Consider the following 18,497-nt stretch of genomic DNA (forward strand, 5'->3'; position numbering starts at 1 on the left):
ATCAAATATTTCCCCAATACAAAGACTGCAGACTCGTCACTTTGTTTCTCTTTTTTTCCATCCTCCAAAATGACCCCCGACTTCTGTTCTTTCGTTCTATAGTCTCTTCCAGCCTCTACACCTTCCATATGCTTAGTCCCAATTTTCTCTTCTGCGACTCTCATCACCTACCCCCTTCTGCGTTCAGGCTGGATAAGGAAGGGAACCTCTCCTTGGTGTTTGGAGGTAGGGACCCAGAATCAGTTTGGTTTTTGCTACACTTGGGTGGAAGCTGGTAGATGAGGACTGGAAACAGGGTAGGAGCGGAAGAAGGAGGGAAAGAGAGACGGGGAGATAAATTCACAAAATTCAACTTTCCTGGTGGTAAAGTCCAGGTTGAAGCCTTTTCCCTTAGGGCCTCAAATAACAAATTGTAATGAGTAAAGATGGAGAGGTGAAGTTCCAAGGCTCACCTTTTTCTTTTTACAAATGGTATTTAAGTGATTACTATGTGCCAGGCACTCTACTAAGCACTGGAGTAGATACTTGATAATCGCAGTGAACACAGTCCCTGTCCCACATAGGGCTCACAGTCTTATTCCCCATTTGGCAGATGAGGTTACTGAGGTACAGAGAAGAAAAGTGACTTGTATAAGGTCACGGAGCAGATGAGTTGCGGAGCCAGAATTAGAACGCAGGTCCTCTGACTCCTAAGCCTGTGACCTTTCCACTAGGCCACACTGCTTCTCTTGCAGATACTAAGCAATCCCTCTGAGGCAGAGTTCCAGCAAGTCCTCCCCGCAGCCAAGGATGTGTTGATTACAGGGCCTTATCCACAGGGCAGCCCAAGAAACACAGCTCCATGGTTGATACCCAAAAAGGCAATGAACCATTACACCAGTGACCAACTGAAGATCAAGCAGTAGGGGCCACCTTCTCTGGATGTCTGCGGGTCAGCAGCACCAAGGGATTTGTCCTGATGCTCGTGACCACCCACTAGAACTGTTTGCAGATGAAGGAGTCGTGGGACCTAGTTAGTGTACTCCATAGAGCATGGGCCTGGGCATCAGAAAGTCATGGGTTCTAATCCTGGCTCTGCCACTTGTCTGCTGTGTGATCTTGTGCAAGTCACTTTACTTCTCTGGGCCTCAGTTACCTCATCTATAAAATGGGGATTGAGACTGGGAGCCCCATGTGGGACAGAGTCCAACCAGATTGCTTGTATCCATCCCAGAGCCTACTATAGCACCTGGCACATAGTAAGCGCTTAATGAATACCATAAGTATTATTATTATTATCTTAGTCCATCTACTTGGCATTCATCACGCACGCTTTGCCTTTTCCTGCTTCTAATCTGAAACAAATGCCATACTCCCCTTATTCCACTTCACTAATTCACATCCTTCCTTCATTCCATGAAAACTTTCTGGCCTAACCTACCTAACCCACTATTCCAATCTTTAGAACTCCCTCCCGCTTCATATCCCAAAAAAAACACAGCAATGCCCATTCATTCATTCATAGTCAGTCAGTTGAATTTATCAAGCACTTACCATGTGCAAACCACTGTACAAAGCATCATCATCATCATCAATCGTATTTATTGAGCGCTTACTATGTGCAGAGTACTGTACTAAGCGCTTGGGAAGTACAAATTGGCAACATAAAAAGCAAAGCACTTGGAAGAGTACATCTTCAAAGCCTTTGAAAAATCACATCTCCTCTAAGAGGGCTTCCTCATCAAATTTCTAATCTCCCCAGGTTATAACCCCTCATCTGTTTCTTCAGTACTTCTGTGCCACCTAAACTCTTAAGTATTCATACCCTCCCACATCATTTCCCAAACGTTACAAACCCTGTTACGTAGACACTAATTCATGTACCTGTCCTGTTTTCCTTCCTACCTACAAATTATTTTAGTTTGTTGCCTTTATTATTAGTAATAATAATGATATTTGTTAAGCACTTTCTACACGACAAGCTCTGTGCTGAACAATGAATCAATCTTATTGAGCACTTACTGTGGGCAGAGCACGGTACTAAGCATTTGGGAGTGTACAACTGAGTTGGCAGACACATCCCCTGCCCACAAGGAGCTTACAGTCTAGAGGGGGAGACAGACATTAAAATAAATTACAGAAGAGGTCATAAGTGCTGAAGGTGGAGAGAATGGAGGGTAGAAATCCAAGTGCAAAGGCGAAATCAGATCAGACACAGTCCCTGACCTACATGGGGCTCACTGATGTGGGGGAGAACAGGTGTTTAATTGCCATTTTACAGATGAGGAAACAAGCACAGACAACAGAGCACAGGTTACACACAACGCCAGTGGCAGAGCCGGAATTAGAACCCAGGTCTCCCGACTCCGAGGCCCTTTCCACGAGGCCACGTTGCTTCTGATCCTTTGACTTGTCTTATTCCATGGAGTCGTCTCCGACCCACAGAGACGCCATGGACGCATCTCTCCCAGAACGCCCCACCTCCATCTGCAATCGTTCTGATCCTTAGCATGAATTTAAAAGAAAGAACTGCGCATTCTGAATCACTCCTTGGCTTGGCTTCTTCTTCGAAATGACTGTCGTAGTGCCACATATCTTGTGGTCTCAGATCGGAGTCAGGAATTGCATTTGTGCAGATGAAGGAGCCAAAAGCCAGTTTAAGACAAATAACACCTCAGTTTAGATTAAAATCAACCCCCTTGGTGGAAAATGGATCGGGAGGGGAGTTTTTATGGAAGAGGCCCCCATTAAACATGTGGAACATTCTTTGGGACAGCTACTTGGAATGAGTTTGGATTTTCAGGAGTATATCTCTATTTATTTGGGAATTCAAAATGCAACATCAAAGTGGTGCAATAATTTGGTCCCTGAAGGATAAATACAACAAGGTGGCATCCTTAAATGTAGTTACAGCTTTCTAGTCTTTCCCTTCTTTAATTGGCTTTTACTGCAGGCAGCTCTGACTCTGACATTAAATTTGCAGCAGTGGGAAAAAAAAAAGAATCTTCATTTTTTTTCAGGGTTTTTTATTCCCATTTGCATAGTAGGCATTTTAGAAAGATATACATATCACACAGTATACTTACACAGATTATATTATCTCCTTTTCATATACTGTATTTTTGAAAGGAAAGGAAGGGGGAAAATAATGAAATTAACTGGATTTTTACAAAAGGAATTGCTTCTCAAGCATAAACTACCGTATGAAGAACCTGCTATTGTTGATATTTCATATTACTAAATTTAAAGAAACTAATGCCGCATTGAAAATTTAAAAATCTAAAATAATTTCCATTTTCTGGTTCTATATTCAGTATGACCTTCCTGCTGCCTTTTAAACATCTTTAGATTGGAAAACGTAACTCTTCTTTACCCTTTGGCTTCTACAGATTTTGCCCACCAGAGGTCAGAGTCATCTACTTAGAATAGCAAAAAAAAGGTTCAAGGACCATCTTTTGTGACTTCAGTGATAGCGAAATTGTTGTAAATGCACTCCTAATAAAGAGCCTGTTTTCATCTAAAGACCAAGTAATAATGAAATATAAAAGGAAGGCCCAGAAATATTGAAAATAGAAGACAGAAATATGTCAGTTCTCACAACTTAATTACAACTCAAAGAAATCAAACTATAATAATAATGATAACGTTTACTAAGCGCTTACTATGTGCAAAGCACTGTTCTAAGCGCTGGGGAGGCTACAAGGTGATCAGGTTGTCCCACGGGGGGCTCACAGTCTTAATCCCCATTTTACAGATGAGGTAACTGAGGTCCAAAGAAGTGAAGTGACTTGCCCAAAGTCACACAGCTGACAGTTGGCGGAGCCGGAATTTGAACCCATGACTTCTGACTCCAAAGCCCGGGCTCTTTCCACTGAGCCACGCTGCTTCTCCACCAAGCCTTTTTAAATTAAGGGCAGGCAGATTGCACTAAACAAACCTCAATTTTTTCCTGAAATAATTTTTAGGTTTTATATGTGTGATTTTCTTTCCCACCATATCAAAGTAATGTGTCTACCAACTCTGTTATAGTGTCCTCTCCCAAGAGTTTAGCACAGTGCTCTGCACATACGATTGATTGAAAGTACTCCTTCCTTCCAGGCTACACTAAAAAAAGGATAACTGGGGAAGGGTACCAAATTTTCCCTGGTCATTTTTAAGCTCGGTCTCTACTACTCCAGGAATTAATTCTTGGAAGCATGAAGTTAAATGTTTGGCTTTGCTGTCTACACAGCCAATGGGAATTACTCATTAATATTTATAAGAAATTCCAGATAACAACATTGGGTGTTGAAACCAATCACGATAGCTGGCAGGACAGAACTAATCTCCATCTGTAGCAACCTTTGGAGAATTGACATTTCAAAAGTTCCTATACATGGATTCTCATGTGAGAAGTCACAGTCATCTATCACCAGAGGGAAATGTATTAGATTTCGGATTCAAGTGCAAACAGTGATATGATTTTCAGGGACTCCAGGGATCAAATTGTTAATCCTAAACCAGAGGGAAATGTATTAGATTTCGGATTCAAGTGCAACCAGTGATATGATTTTCAGGGACTCCAGGGATCAAATTGCTAATCCTAAACCCTGCCTATTAACAATACATATCGCCAGTGTTTTGTGCTTGAGTGGCTGCCGGCTTTCTAATCATGCCAACATTTCAGCAGTCAGCTTTCTACAAGGGTTCATTTGGCAGTCTATGGTTGGTAGAGGGGACAGTTATTTTTTTGTGAGTTAACAGCAGTATATTCCCCTAGAATTGACAGGGCTAAGGCTAGGAAAGATAGCCTTTTCCCTGGGGGTGATTTTAAGGTGTGGGAGACAGAGAAGCAGTGTGGTTCAGTGGAAAGAGCACAGGCTTTGGAGTCAGAGGTCATGGGTTCAAATCCCCGCTCCACCAATTGTCAGCTGTGTGACTTTGGGCAAGTCAACTTCTCTGTGCCTCAGTTCCCTCATCTGTAAAATGGGGATTAAGACTGTGAGCCCCACGTGGGACAACCTGATCACCTTGTATCCCCCCAGCAATTAGAATAGTGCTTTGCACATAGTGAGCACTTAACAAATACCATCATTATTATTATTAAGAGGGGAATCTTTACATAGATGTACTGCCGACACTTTAAGCTCAACATAACTAAAATGAAACTCCATATTTTCCCCTCCCAAACCCTCTCTTCCACCAAATTTCCCCTCACAGTTGACAACGATAGCATCATGCTCAGCTTTGAAGCCCACAGCCTTGGCAAGAACCTTGACGCCTCCCTGTTTCTCAACGTCCATAATCAGTCAATTGCCAAATCCTGTGAGTTCTTCTTTCACAGCGCTTTCAGGTCCTGCCCTCTCAGCTCCATCCAAATGACGATCATGTTGGTCACAGCACTTACCATATCCTGGCTTGATGACTGCATCACCTTTTATCATGCTTTCCCTACCTTCAATCTCTCCCCTCTACAGTCCATATTTTACTCTGCTCCTTGGATCTTTTTTCTACAACATCTTTCTGCACGTCTCTCCACCCCTCAGAAACTTTCAGTGGTTACCCCTTCCTCTCCACATCAGGAGGAAACTCCTGGCAATTGGTTTTAAGACAGTCAATCAGCTCTCTGAATCCCACTTTTCAGCTACTTTCTCCCTCTACACTACAGCTTGCTCTTTTCATTCCTCTCAAGCTATCTGAAACTGAGGTACTGAGCCTCCTTCTCACCTCTCCTGCTCCTGGTTCTTTGTCCCAGTCCTCTCCACTTCCTGGAACTTTTTCCTCCTTTTTATCCACCCGGCCACAGCATTATCCGTGATAATTGTGGTATTTGTTAAGTACTGAGTATGTGCCCAGCCCAGCACTGGGGTAGATACAAGATCATCAGGTCCCACATGGGGCTCACATTCTAAGTAGGAAGGTAAAAATGAATCTCCATTTTGCCAGTGAGATAACTGAGGCAGAGAAAAATTAAGTGACTTGCCCGAGGTCACAACAGCCAGTAAGTGGTGGGGCCGGGATTTGAATCCAGGTCCTCTGACTCTCAGGACTGCGCTCTTTCCACTAGGCCATGCTGCTTCCCAGGAGGGTACCTTCAAAGCCCTTCTAAAATTTCATCTCCAGGAGAACTTCTCCAATTCATTTCTAATCTCCCCACTCTATATCCCCGAAGGACTATGTTAGCACTCTCACACCATTTAATGATGATAATCATAATAATGATAATTGTGGTATTTGTTAAGTGTGTACTGTGTGCTTAGCACTGTACTTAGCACTGGGGTAGATACAAGGTAATGAAGTCCAACACAGTCCCTCTCCCACCCAAGCCTCACAGTCGAAGGGGGAAGCAGAACAGGTATTGAATCTTCATTTTACAGATGAGGAAATGGAGGCACAGAGAAGTTAAATGACTGAATCAAGGTCACCCCTAAGCACTTAAGTATTCACGACCCCATAGTACTTATGTATGTATTTTATACAGACTATTATTTCATGTTTTCTGTAATATACTTTAGTGTCTGTCTCTTCAGCCAGATTGTAAACTCCTTGAGGATGGGATTTTGATGGCTAATTCTAATATACTTTCCCAAGGGACTAGTACGGTCTCCGCACGCAGTACGGACTCAGTAGATACTGCTGATAGATTGAATGATGAAAGGTTGTGAGGAGGGGAAATTAAATTAAAGTTTAAAATGAGGTTTGGGGATTTTCTCTGGATTTATCCATGCCTTCTCTATTCCCCACTACCACATATAAATAAGAGTTGGCAGCATTTACATTTTGTGAAATGAACATTTCAAGCTAGGAGGAAATTCCTTCCTGGTGATTCTATTGCTCTTGTTTTGGCGACCTCCTCATTTCACCATGTTACCTGAGTCCCAGGAATAAGGCATTTCTGGCTGTCCTCTGGACAATTCTGATGCTGACGAGAGGTTGGCGGGAGATCTTGGTGGCCAAAGAGCTTTTGCTTCATCATCATAAAATATGATCAGGTCCTGACGATAAAGGAAAGAGTAAAAAATTCAATCCATCAATCAATCGTATTTATTGAGTGCTCGCTGTGTGCACATTCATTCATTCATTCATTCATTCAATCGTATTTATTGAGCGCTTACTGTGTGCAGAGCACTGTACTAAGCACTTGGGAAGTACAAGTTGGCAACATATAGAGTCGTTCCCTACCCAACAGTGGGCTCACAGTCTAGAAGGGGGAAAACATAATTGGAGATGCCGGGGATCGAACCGGGGCCTCATACATGTGAAGCATGCGCTCTACCACTGAGCTACATCCCCCTCTGAGAGGAGGCAGCACTCTGAGAGTGCACAGCACTCTACTAAGAGCTTGGGAGAGTACAATATAATAGAGTTGGTAGATACATTTCCGGCCCACAACAAGCTTACAGTCTACTGGACAATAAATATTCATTTGACTGCCTCACTTCACCAAGTGGACAAGAAGATAACCTGATAATGGTAGCATTTGTTAAGTGCTTACTACATGCCAAGCGCTGTACTAAGAGCTGAGGTAGATTGAAGATAATCAGGTCGGACACAGTCCCCGTCCTACATGGGGCTCACAATCTAAGCAAGAGAGAAAATGGGTGTTGAATCCCCATTTTACAGATGAGGGAACTGAGCACAGACAAGTTAGGTGATTTGCCCAAGGTCACGCAGCAGACAAGTGGAGGCACCAGGATAAGAACCCAGGTCCCCTGAATCCCAGGCCTACGTTCTTTCCACGAGGCCGTGCTGTTTCATATCTCTCTATGCTTTAATGTTTGTTCATGTGAGGTTGCCTGTTTTTGACTCTAACGCCCCTGGGGCAGGGCATCGCATTTGTTTAATTTGACTCAGCTAGTTCCCATCACAGCCCAATGGCCTAGTACGTAGTCAGGACCAGGTTATGTTCTGTGGAACTCTCACTGGCAGGTGTTTCCCCCTCCCACAGTTTCAGGTGCTCACAGTTTCAGCACAAGAAGACTGTGGCTTCTAGAAATCAGGCTGAAGGGACATTTGCTAAGCATGGGTGGCAAGTTCCTAGAACTCTCTGCTACTCTACCTGAGTGCCTCATGATCATCATCAGTGGTATTTACTGAGTGCTTGCTTGGGGCTTGTAGGGGGCTATTTACTTATCATAAGTCTCTCAGGCTGGCTACATTCCTCTAGAACTTGTCTTATGCTGTCTACTCATTTCCAACCTATAATAATAATAATAATGGTATTTGTTAAGCGCTTATTATGTGCAAAGCACTGTTCTAAGTGCTGGGGAAGTTACAAGGTACAAGGTGATCAGTTTGTCCCACGGGGGGCTCACAGTTTTAATCCCAATTTTACAGATGAGGTAACTGAGGCACAGGGAAGTTAAGTGACTTGTCCAAGGTCACACAGCTGACAGTTGGCAGAGCGGGGATTTGAACCCATGACCTCTGACTCCAAAGCCCATGCTCTTTCCACTGAGCCACGCTGCTTCCCATAGCGGCATCATGGACACAACCGTCCCAGACCGCCCCACCTCCACCTGCAATTGTTCCGGTAGTGTATCCATAGAATTTTCTTAGTAAAAATACACAAGTGTTTTACCATTGCCTCCTTCCGCACAGTAAACTTGAGTCTTAAACTTGAGCTTAAACTTGAGCTCTCTTCCTCCCTTCAAAGCCCTACTAAGAGCTCACCTCCTCCAGGAGGCCTTCCCAGACTGAGCCCCCTCCTTCCTCTTCCCCTCCTCCCCCTCCCCATCCCCCCTCCTTACCTCCTTCCCCTCCCCACAGTACCTGTATATATGTATATATGTTTGTATGCATTTATTACTCTATTTTACTTGTACATATTTATTCTATTTTATTTTGTTAATTTGTTTTGTTCTCTGTCTCCCCCTTCTAGACTGTGAGCCCACTGTCAGGTAGGGACCATCTCTATATGTTGCCAACTTGTACTTCCCAAGCACTTAGTACAGTGCTCTGCACGCAGTAAGCGCTCAATAAATACAATTGAATGAATGAATGAATGAGTCACCGCCCTCGACTCTCTTCTGTTTCGGTTGAACTGCCACTTTGATCTGCTTTCTATTTATTCAGGACTAGCCCTTGTTCGTCCCCTCCCTCAGCTCTTTTACTTGGAAAATCCTCTTCTGGTTTCTAACTGCTTCACGTGGTAGAGTAAGACTCAATAAAACTAAAATTGACCAAGTCAGAATAAGGAGATGACAAATCATCCTGCGTATCAATACAGACTTCCCCTTGGAAAGTCTTTAAGGATCTGGCGCCGCCAAGAAAAGCGGATACATGTCCTCTTTTTGTTTCCTTTTAGTCAGGGCGAGAATTGAATCTCTGAGGGCTTCTGTTTGGAGGGTTCAGGACTCCTTTAGTGCCACCATCCCTAACCTCGAGTCTGTCGGCTCCCGGTTTCCTCAGCCTGATCCACTTTGCAGCTTTCCTCTCCATGCCACGTCTTCTCCTTGCCACTGCCTCTACCTCAGCCCTTGTCTTTGCAGGGTCACATGTCACTTTTAATAAGAGGATCTTTCCTCTATACCTCTCCTCCTCACCCTTCTCTCTCTCCCTCACTTTTCTTTCTCCATCTCTCCATCTCTCTGTCCCTCTTTCTCCATCTCTCTCCCTCCCTCTCTCTCTCTTCCTCATTCTTCCTCTCTCTCCTTCCCCCCCCTAGACTCCCACCCCATGTTGCAGCAACACTAGCAGCCCGTTCAAAGCCAAACCTTGAGGACAAGGAGGGAGCTGCTAGTTTTAATAACCGCATAATGAGACATTTGGCTGATGATGGCAAATGATTACCAGAAAACAGAGTTCGCTGGAGCACTGGGCCGGACCAGGGCGGGTGCCAGCTCTCCAGCAAGGTGACGCTGGCACTCAGCTCTGCCACCGCACCGCTGTCCCTGCGGCAGACTTTTATTAGGTTGCTGCTTGAAGGCAGCTTTGTCCCTGGGCTACAGAAGCCGGGTAGTTGAGGTGGAAGTCCAGGGCTGGAGCAGTCTGTAAATGCTTTGCATGGCCTTTTCCCAACCAGGATGGAATTACTTCCCAGTGCAAATCCAGACCTGAGTCTGGAGCAGCCTGGGAGGATGACCTCTTCAATCAATCCATCAGTCAATGCTATTTATTCAGTGGTTACTGTGTGCAGAGCCCTGTTTTAAATGTAATAATAATGGCAGCATTTGTTAAGGGCTCCCTATTCCAAGCATTGTACCAAGCACGGGGGTAGATACAAGTTAATCAGGTCTGACACAGCGCCTGTCCCACATGGGGCTCACAGTCTACAAGGGAGGGAGACTAGGTATTAAATCCCCATTTTACAGATTAGGAAACTGAGCCCCAGGGAAGTGAATCAATCAATGATATTTATTGAGAGCTTACTAAGTGCAGAGCACTGTACTAAGTGCTTGGGAGAATACAACAGAGTTAATTGAAAGGTTCCCCACCCATAATGGGTTTACAGTCTAGGGGAGGAGACAGACATTAATATAAATAAATAATTTCCAATATATAATTTAATGATATGTACTTAAGTGCTATGGGGTTGAGTGACTGTGAAGTGACTCGATCAAGATAATAATAATAATAATAATAATAATGGCATTTATTAAGCACTTACTATGTGCAAAGCACTGTTCTAAGCACCGGGGAAGTTACAAGGTGATCAGGTTGTCCCTAGGGGGGCTCACAGTCTTAATCCCCATTTTACAGATGAGGTAACTGAGGCCCAGAGAAGTGAAGTGACTTGCCCAAAGTCACACAGCTGAAAGCCGGGGTTTGAACCCATGACCTCTGACTTCAAAGCCTGGGCTCTTTCCACTGAGCCAAGCTGCTTCTCCGAGATAACCCAGTAGGCAGTTGACAGTGGCAGAATTAGAACCCAAATCCTCTGACTTGCAGGTCCCTGCTTTTTCCCTGCTCTGGAGAAGCAGCGTGGCTCAGTGGAAGGAGCACGGGCTTTGGAGTCAGGGGTCATGGGTTCAAACCCCGACTCTGCCAATTGCCAGCTGTGTGACTTTGGGCAAGTCACTTAACCTCTCTGTGCCTCAGTTCCCTCATCTGTAAAATGGGGATTAAGACTGTGAGCCCCCCGTGGGACAACCTGATCACCTTGTAACTTCCCCAGCGCTTAGAACAGTGCTTTGCACATAGTAAGTGCTTAACAAATGCTATTATTATTATTACTATTACTATTATTATTATTATTTCCCTAGGGCCCTGCTGCTTTTCTGGTGCAGGCTTGGTGCAGGCTACCTCCAGAGAAGCAGCATGACTTCATGGAATGAGCCTGTGCCTGGGAGTCAAGAGGACCTGTGTTCTAATCCTGGCTGTGCCACTTCCTTGCTGCGTAAACTTGGGCAAGTCACTTAACTTCTCAGTGCCTTTTTCCTCAACTGCAAAATGGGGATTATCTGGTCTCCCTCCTATTTAGACCACGAGCCTTGTGTGGGAAAGGGACTGTGTCTGACCTAACTAACTTATATCTACCCCAGCACTTAGAACAGTTTTTGGCATATAGTAAGCGCTTAACAAAACATCATAAAACGAACAAACAAACCAACCAACCTCCAGCTCTAGAAACTCCTCCAGCTTGGTTTGAGGTTTTCACCAGTCAGTAGCACTGTTTAGAGACTAGGGCAGGTTCCCCTCCCAACCCCTGGGCCCCCTGGCCTGCCAGCAGAAACCCCTCTCAGGCTGGAACAGTCTTGGAATCAGGATGAGACAGTGGATGAGTTAAGCTGGAGGCAGTGCCACCCTGGGGCTCACAGAAATCCATACCCACATGATATCTTTGGTCAGTTCAGTGGCCCAGCCATTAGCACAAAGTCCAGGGCAGTTGCCTTTGTGCATCTGACCTACCTGTAAGGAATGTTGTAGTTTGCAGTAACCATGAAATCAGGCAGAAACTCCTCACCCTGGGCTTCAAGGCTGTCCATCACCTCGCCCCCTCCTACCTCACCTCCCTTCTCTCCTTCTCCAGCCCACCCCGCACCCTCCGCTCCTCCGCCGCTAATCTCCTCACCTTACCTCGTTCTTGCCTGTCCCACCATCGACCCCTGGCCCACGTCATCCCCCGGGCCTGGAATGCCCTCCCTCTGCCCATCCGCCAAGCTAGCTCTCTTCCTCCCTTCAAGGCCCTACTGAGAGCTCACCTCCTCCAGGAGGTCTTCCCACACTGAGCCCCTTCCTTCCTCTCCCCCTCGTCCCCCTCTCCATCCCCCCCATCTTACCTCCTTCCCTTCCCCACAGCACCTGTATATATGTATATATGTTTGTACATATTTATTACCCTATTTATTTATTTATTTATTTTACCTGTACATATCTATTCTATTTATTTTATTTTGTTAGTATGTTTGGTTTTGTTCTCTGTCTCCCCCTTTTAGACTGTGAGCCCACTGTTGGGTAGGAACTGTCTCTATATGTTGCCAATTTGTACTTCCCAAGTGCTTAGTACAGTGCTCTGCACATAGTAAGCGCTCAATAAATACGATTGATGATGATGATGATGATGAAACTAGCCAACATATTTTCACCTGCTCATCCCTGCACTGAGCCAATTTTGTATTTGGGGCTCACAACATACCATTTTCCAACTCTTCTTCTGCCACAGATATGTAATTAAGGATGACCCTAAGAATGACCTCAGTAGCTGGAACGTAGAGGATTGTCCGTCATATTTAAAGATGAGTGACTAATACTGTCATAATCGCTCTCCTTCTTGTTAGTGAGTGGGACCAAAGACGCAATGCAGGACTGACGGGCCTTTTCAGATACCCCAAACCACTCAGTAGCTCCCGACTAGACGGAAGGTTGGCGGTCAGCTCTAATTTTGTCTGAACCAACTCACATGCCTATCTGTTGCCATGGAAATGATTGTGACCAAAAATTCGACATCACCACCTCATTGTAGCATCAAGTCGAATACGAGAAGGGAAAATGAGAATGAGAAGAAGATGATGATGATGATGATGATAATGATGAGCTTTGAGGGGGGTTGAAAGCCCCTTACTGAACACAAATAGCTTTGTTAATTAGCAGATTCAGTGAGAAAAACAACTAAAGTTCAGAATAAACAGATTTATATCTAGAGGTAATAAAAATGAAAGACTTCTTCAGGAATTAAAATGTCACTTAGCCAGGAGCTGCCCTACTGGAGAGTTCTATTTTGTTAAGAGCTTTATGTGTTGTTTTTTGAGGCAAACTTCCTCCTCGTGTTCAGAAAAATGAACTAATTAAAGCCGATTTCATCCCAAACTGTTTTTTTAAAAGGTAGTATTTGCCTGCTTTGCCCTTGCTGACTAAACAATTAGAGACATAAGTCTTATGAAATGTCCTTTTCTACCAAGAACAAGCCCTATTCTCCTTTTGTAGAGATGGGGGGTGGGAGGGGCAGGCGGGGGCAGGGGTGGAGAATGGGGATGCTTGAACTCCTGAAAATTTCCCCTTTCAAGTTGCATCTACCTTGCACTTAGTACAGTGCCTGGCACATAGGAAATGCTTTAAAAATACCATAGAAACAAAAGTTTAGTTAGGGTTAATCAGTGGGGGGTGGGGGAGATGCGGGGAAAAGAAGGGAGGACTCCCACTCCCGTATTACTTTGCACCAGGACAAACATTAATGAATAGAGCACAGGCCTGGGAGTTGGAGGATGTGGGTTCTAATCCCGGCTCTGCCACTTGTGTGTTGTGGGACCTTAGGCAAATCACTTCACTTCTCAGTGCCTCCATTACCTCATCTGTAAAATGGGGATTTAGATGGTGAACCCGATGTAGGATGTGGACTGTGTTCAATATAATTACTTTGTATCCACCCCAGAGCATAGAACAGTGCCTGGCATATAGTAATTGCTTAACAAATGCCATAAAACTAATAATAATAATAATAATAATAATAATAATAATGGCATTTATTAAGTGCTTACTATGTGCAAAACACTGTTCTAAGCACTGGGGAGGTTACAAGGTGTTCACGTTGTCCCACGGGGGGCTCACAGTCTTAATCCCCATTTTACAGATGAAGTAACTGAGGCCCAGAGAAGTTAAGTGACTTGCCCAAAGTCACACAGCTGACAATTGGTGGAGCCGAGATTTGAACCCATGACCTCTGACTCCAAAGCCCGTGCTCTTTCCATTGAGCCACGCTGCAAATCAGCAGACATACTTTGTAGGTCCAAAGCCCGCCCTCAAGGACCCATGGAGAAGGGAGCACTATTTGAGCTTAGGGTGGCAGTGATTCTGCTCCTGCGTAGCCCTTTCCCAACCAGCCGGTTGAATGGTTTTAAGCCCTTGGCTAGGTGATTTGTCAGGAATTACTAGCCATAGATCCCAGAGCCTCTGCCGGATTGGAAGTATATCAAGGCTCCCGGCCCTGACGGGGCCTCAAGGCAGCTCCTTAGAGGTCCTTTCCAAGCACCAGTTCCCCACTAATGGAGCTCTTTGTCTGTTTGGAGGGCCTCCCAAAACAGGGAAAGGATCTAGGCCCAATCCTTCAGTGGCCGACCCCCTAATGCTGTCCTGATCTCCTGAAAGGCCCAGGTTCCTCAAGGACTCAAAACCTAATAATAAGAGAATATATATATATATATATATATATATATATATATATATATATATATTGTTATATATATATATAATGGCATTTATTAAGTGCTTACAATGTACAAAGCACTGTTCTAAGCGCTGGGGAGGTTACAAGGTGATCAGGTCGTCCCACGGGGGGCTCACAGTCTTAATCCCCATTTTACAGATGAGGTAACTGAGGCCAGAGAAGTTAAATGACTTGCCCAAAGTCACACAGCATGGCTCAGTGGAAAGATCCCGGGCTTTGGAGTCAGACTTCACGGGTTCAAATCCCGGCTCTGCCAGTTGTCAGCTGTGTGACTTTGGGCAAGTCAGCATGGCTCAGTGGAAAGAGCCGGGGCTTTGGAGTCAGAGGTCAGGGGTTCAAATCCCAGCTCCGCCAACTGTCAGCTGTGTGACTTTGGGCAAGTCACTTCACTTCTCTGTGCCTCAGTTACCTCATCTGTAAAAGGGGGATTAAGACTGTGAGCCCCACGTGGGACAACGTGATCACCTTGTAACTTCCCCAGTGCTTAGAACAGTGCTTTGCACATAGTAAGTGCATAATAAATGCCATCATCAATAATAATAATAGTTGTGATATTTGTTAGTGCTTACTATGTGCCAGGCACTGTTCTAAGTGCTGGGGTAGATACGAAGTCATCGGGTTGGACACAATCTCTGTCCCACAGAGAGCTCACAATCTTAATCCCCATTTTACAGATGAGGTTACCGAGGTAGAGAGAAGTGAGGTGTCTTGCCCAAGGTCACCCAGTAGACAAGTGACAAGCTGTTCGTGGCTCAGTGGAAAGAGCCCGGGCTTTGGAGTCAGAGGTCATGGGTTCAAATCCCGACTCCGCCAATTGTCAGCTGTGTGACTTTGGGCGAGTCACTTTTCTCTGTGCCTCATCTGTAAAATGGGGATTAAGACTGTGAGCCCCACGTGGGACAACCTGATCACCTTCCAACCTCCCCAGCATTTAGAACAGTGCTTTAAGTGCTTAGTACAGTGCTCTGCACATAGTAAGCGCTCAATAAATACGATTGATGATGAAGTGGCAGAGCTAGGATTAGAACCCAGGTCCTTCTGACTCCCATGCCCGTGCTCTATCCACTAGGCCATGCTGTGGGCAGCTGGTTTACGGAGCTCCTTTTTCCCAGAAATCCTGCCCTAATAAATCAATCAATCAATCAGTCAGTTGTATTTATTGAGCACTTACTATGTACGGAGCACTATACTAGGCATTTAGGAGAGAACAAGAAGCAGCATGGCTTAGTTGATAAAGCACAGGCCTCTGAGTCAGAAGGACCTGGGTTCTAATCCCAGCTCTGCCACACGTCTGCTGTGTGACCTTGGGCAAGTCACTTCACTTCTCTGGGGCTCAGTTACCTCAGTTGTAGAATGGGGATTAAGAGTGTGAGCCCCATATGGGACAGGGACTGCATCTAACCTGATTAACTTGTACACCCCAGCGCTTAGGATAGTGCTTGGCACATAGTAAGTGCTTAACAGATGCTATAATTATTATTGTTACTACAGTACAACAGTCAGTCAGTCAATTTCAGGGGTGGGATGGAACAAATTGGATCCAAGAAACAATCAAAGGTCACAGAGAGAAAAGAATCTTCATCATCAATCGCATTTATTGAGCGCTTACTGTGTGCATAGCACTGTACTAAGCGCTTAATCTTAACAAGCGTACTGACGGTAGTGCATATAAATTACCCAGATCAAGAGAAGACAATGAAACCCCCTGGTAGTTTCCTCTCCTTTAGACTGTGAACCCCTCATAGGCCAAGGATATATCAATCGATTGCCAGCATGGCCTTGTAAATAGAGCATGGGCCTGCGAGTTAGAAAGATCCACGTTCCAATCCTAGCTCTGCCTCTTGGCAGCTGTGTGACCTCGGACAAGTCACATCACTTCTCTGTGCCTCAGTTACCTCATCTCTAAAATGGGGATTAAGACTGGGAGGCCCATGTGGAACATGCACTTTGTCCAACCTGAGTAGCTTGTATCTACCCCAGCACTTAGAACAGTGCTCAACACACAGTAAGTCTTTAACAAATACTATCATTATTATGCTCCCAGCATTTAATACAGTGCCTTGCCACTGTATATGCGTAATAAACATTTCTGGTTGAGTAGAAAGAAAATTTCTGGATGTTACGGTGGAGAGTTCAAGATGGTGGAAGATTCATTTCCAACCATGAAGGTGGATGATCAGGAGGACGAACATCCCACCATTCTTCCAAGTATCTTTATTGAAGACAAGATCCTGGGTTAAATGGACCATTAGTTTAACCCGGTAAGTCATTGCAGGAATAACAGCGATCATGAAGCTCTTTACTCAGCACTGCAATAAAATGCAAGGACACTGATTTACACTTACGACCCATAAGGAGCTCAATATCTAGAGGATAGGTGACTAGACCCTGACATACAGGGAAAGAGGAACAGAGTAATCACCACAGGAACAATAATAATTCAACAACAACAACAGTAAGTATGGCAATTAACTATTGCTGGGGAGGAATAATCCTTAGCCTCTTGTCCTTCGCTTCTCTAACACCAACCTATTCACTGCATCTCAATCTCGTTTATCTTGCTGCTGACTCCCTGTCTATGTCCTCTCCTTGGCTTGGAATTCCCTCCCCGTCCATATTTAACAGACCACCACTCTCCCATCTTCAGAGACTTATTAAAATCCCATCTCCTCCAAACGGCCATTCCTGAGTGAGCCCTCATTTCCCCTACTCCCACTCACTTCTGCTTCGCCTATGCACTTGATTCTGTGCACTTGATATTCACCCCACCTTCAGCCCCAAAGCTCTTACGTACATATCCCTAATTTATTTTAATGTCTATCTCCCCTCTTGACCATATGGCTCTTTGTTGGCAGGGTCCATGCCTATCAATTCTGCTGTACTGTACTCTCCCAAGTGTTCAGTTCAGCGCTCCGCACACTGTAAGCACTTAATACTTCGATGGATTGATTCATTGATTAATGGAGCCTCACCATTTGTAGCTGTTTTCCATCAAAACCGGAAAACCTTCCCCAGTATTCTTCCCGCCCTCTGCTCCTATAAAGACTCCTCCAGAGTGATGGATGAAAGGTAGGTAGGGAGGGAGGAAGCATTTTTTATGGCCTTACAGAGAAAGAATTCAGGAACTGAATCAAATGAGCACCCAGTAAGTGCTCAACAAATATGGCTGATTGACTGATGGATTGATTGTGGGTTTTTTGCGTGATTCCAGGTGTGTGTGATCACCCGCTTCTTATCCTGGCCCTGGAAATTGGGAGTTTATAAAGGAGTCTGAATCAAAAGTTGCTTGTAAGCTCCCAAACTGAGATGGTAACTCAGAAATCGATTTAATTTCTCTCTCTGTGAGAGACCGAACGGAGACAAATAAGAGACAGTATTCCCATCGCAAATAACAAATGGTCACATCCTTGTTTCAAAAGCATAGCTGCTAACATGCATGGTCTTCTTCTAGTTATTCACTGCCACATAGAAGGTAAAAATACAAAAATAAAAAGGTCTGCCTGAAGACTGAAAATTAAATCAAATTTAAACTTCAGGACTTTAAGACCCTCCCCCATATGTTCATCCTTACTCCTGGTTTAATGGCTTTCATCTTCCACACAATTCCAGCTCATGCTCACTTGACTTAACAAGCAAGTTATCTTTCTATCTCCTGAAAATGACTTCCCAGCATCTACGCTTGTCTGTTACACAGGCTATTTCCCCTCTCTCCGCAGAATTCCCTCCCACTCCCTTTGGTCGAGCCGTAATCAATCTTGTCTTCCAAACTCTTCCAAACCCTTACAATTCGATAGTAGTTATTGAGCGCTTACTTTGTACAAAGCAGTGAATTAAGCGCTTGGCACTTTCTTTCAAGATTCCAGATCAAACTTCCAGATCAGGCATTCCACTAGATCCAGGAATGCCTTAGTACTTGGTGTTTATGGCTGTACAATAT

The 18,497-nt window shown here is 44.6% G+C and overlaps 1 protein-coding gene and 1 non-coding gene across 2 annotated transcripts in view; both read right to left on the minus strand.

Annotated features, from left to right (window-relative positions):
• Positions 1-18,497, minus strand: part of ENTHD1 (ENTH domain containing 1) — a 74,056-nt gene that overhangs the window by 23,592 nt on the left and 31,967 nt on the right. The window contains exon 5 of the mRNA XM_038756715.1: positions 6,830-6,953. Within this exon, the coding sequence (XP_038612643.1) occupies positions 6,830-6,953 (124 nt within the window). The remainder of the gene's footprint in view (positions 1-6,829; positions 6,954-18,497) is intronic.
• On the minus strand, positions 7,181-7,251 carry TRNAV-CAC. Its single transcript has one exon. It is a non-coding gene; the product is annotated as a tRNA-Val (tRNA).

This window comes from Tachyglossus aculeatus, chromosome 14, assembly GCF_015852505.1.
Source record: "Tachyglossus aculeatus isolate mTacAcu1 chromosome 14, mTacAcu1.pri, whole genome shotgun sequence".
NCBI classification, from domain to species: Eukaryota; Metazoa; Chordata; class Mammalia; order Monotremata; family Tachyglossidae; genus Tachyglossus; species Tachyglossus aculeatus.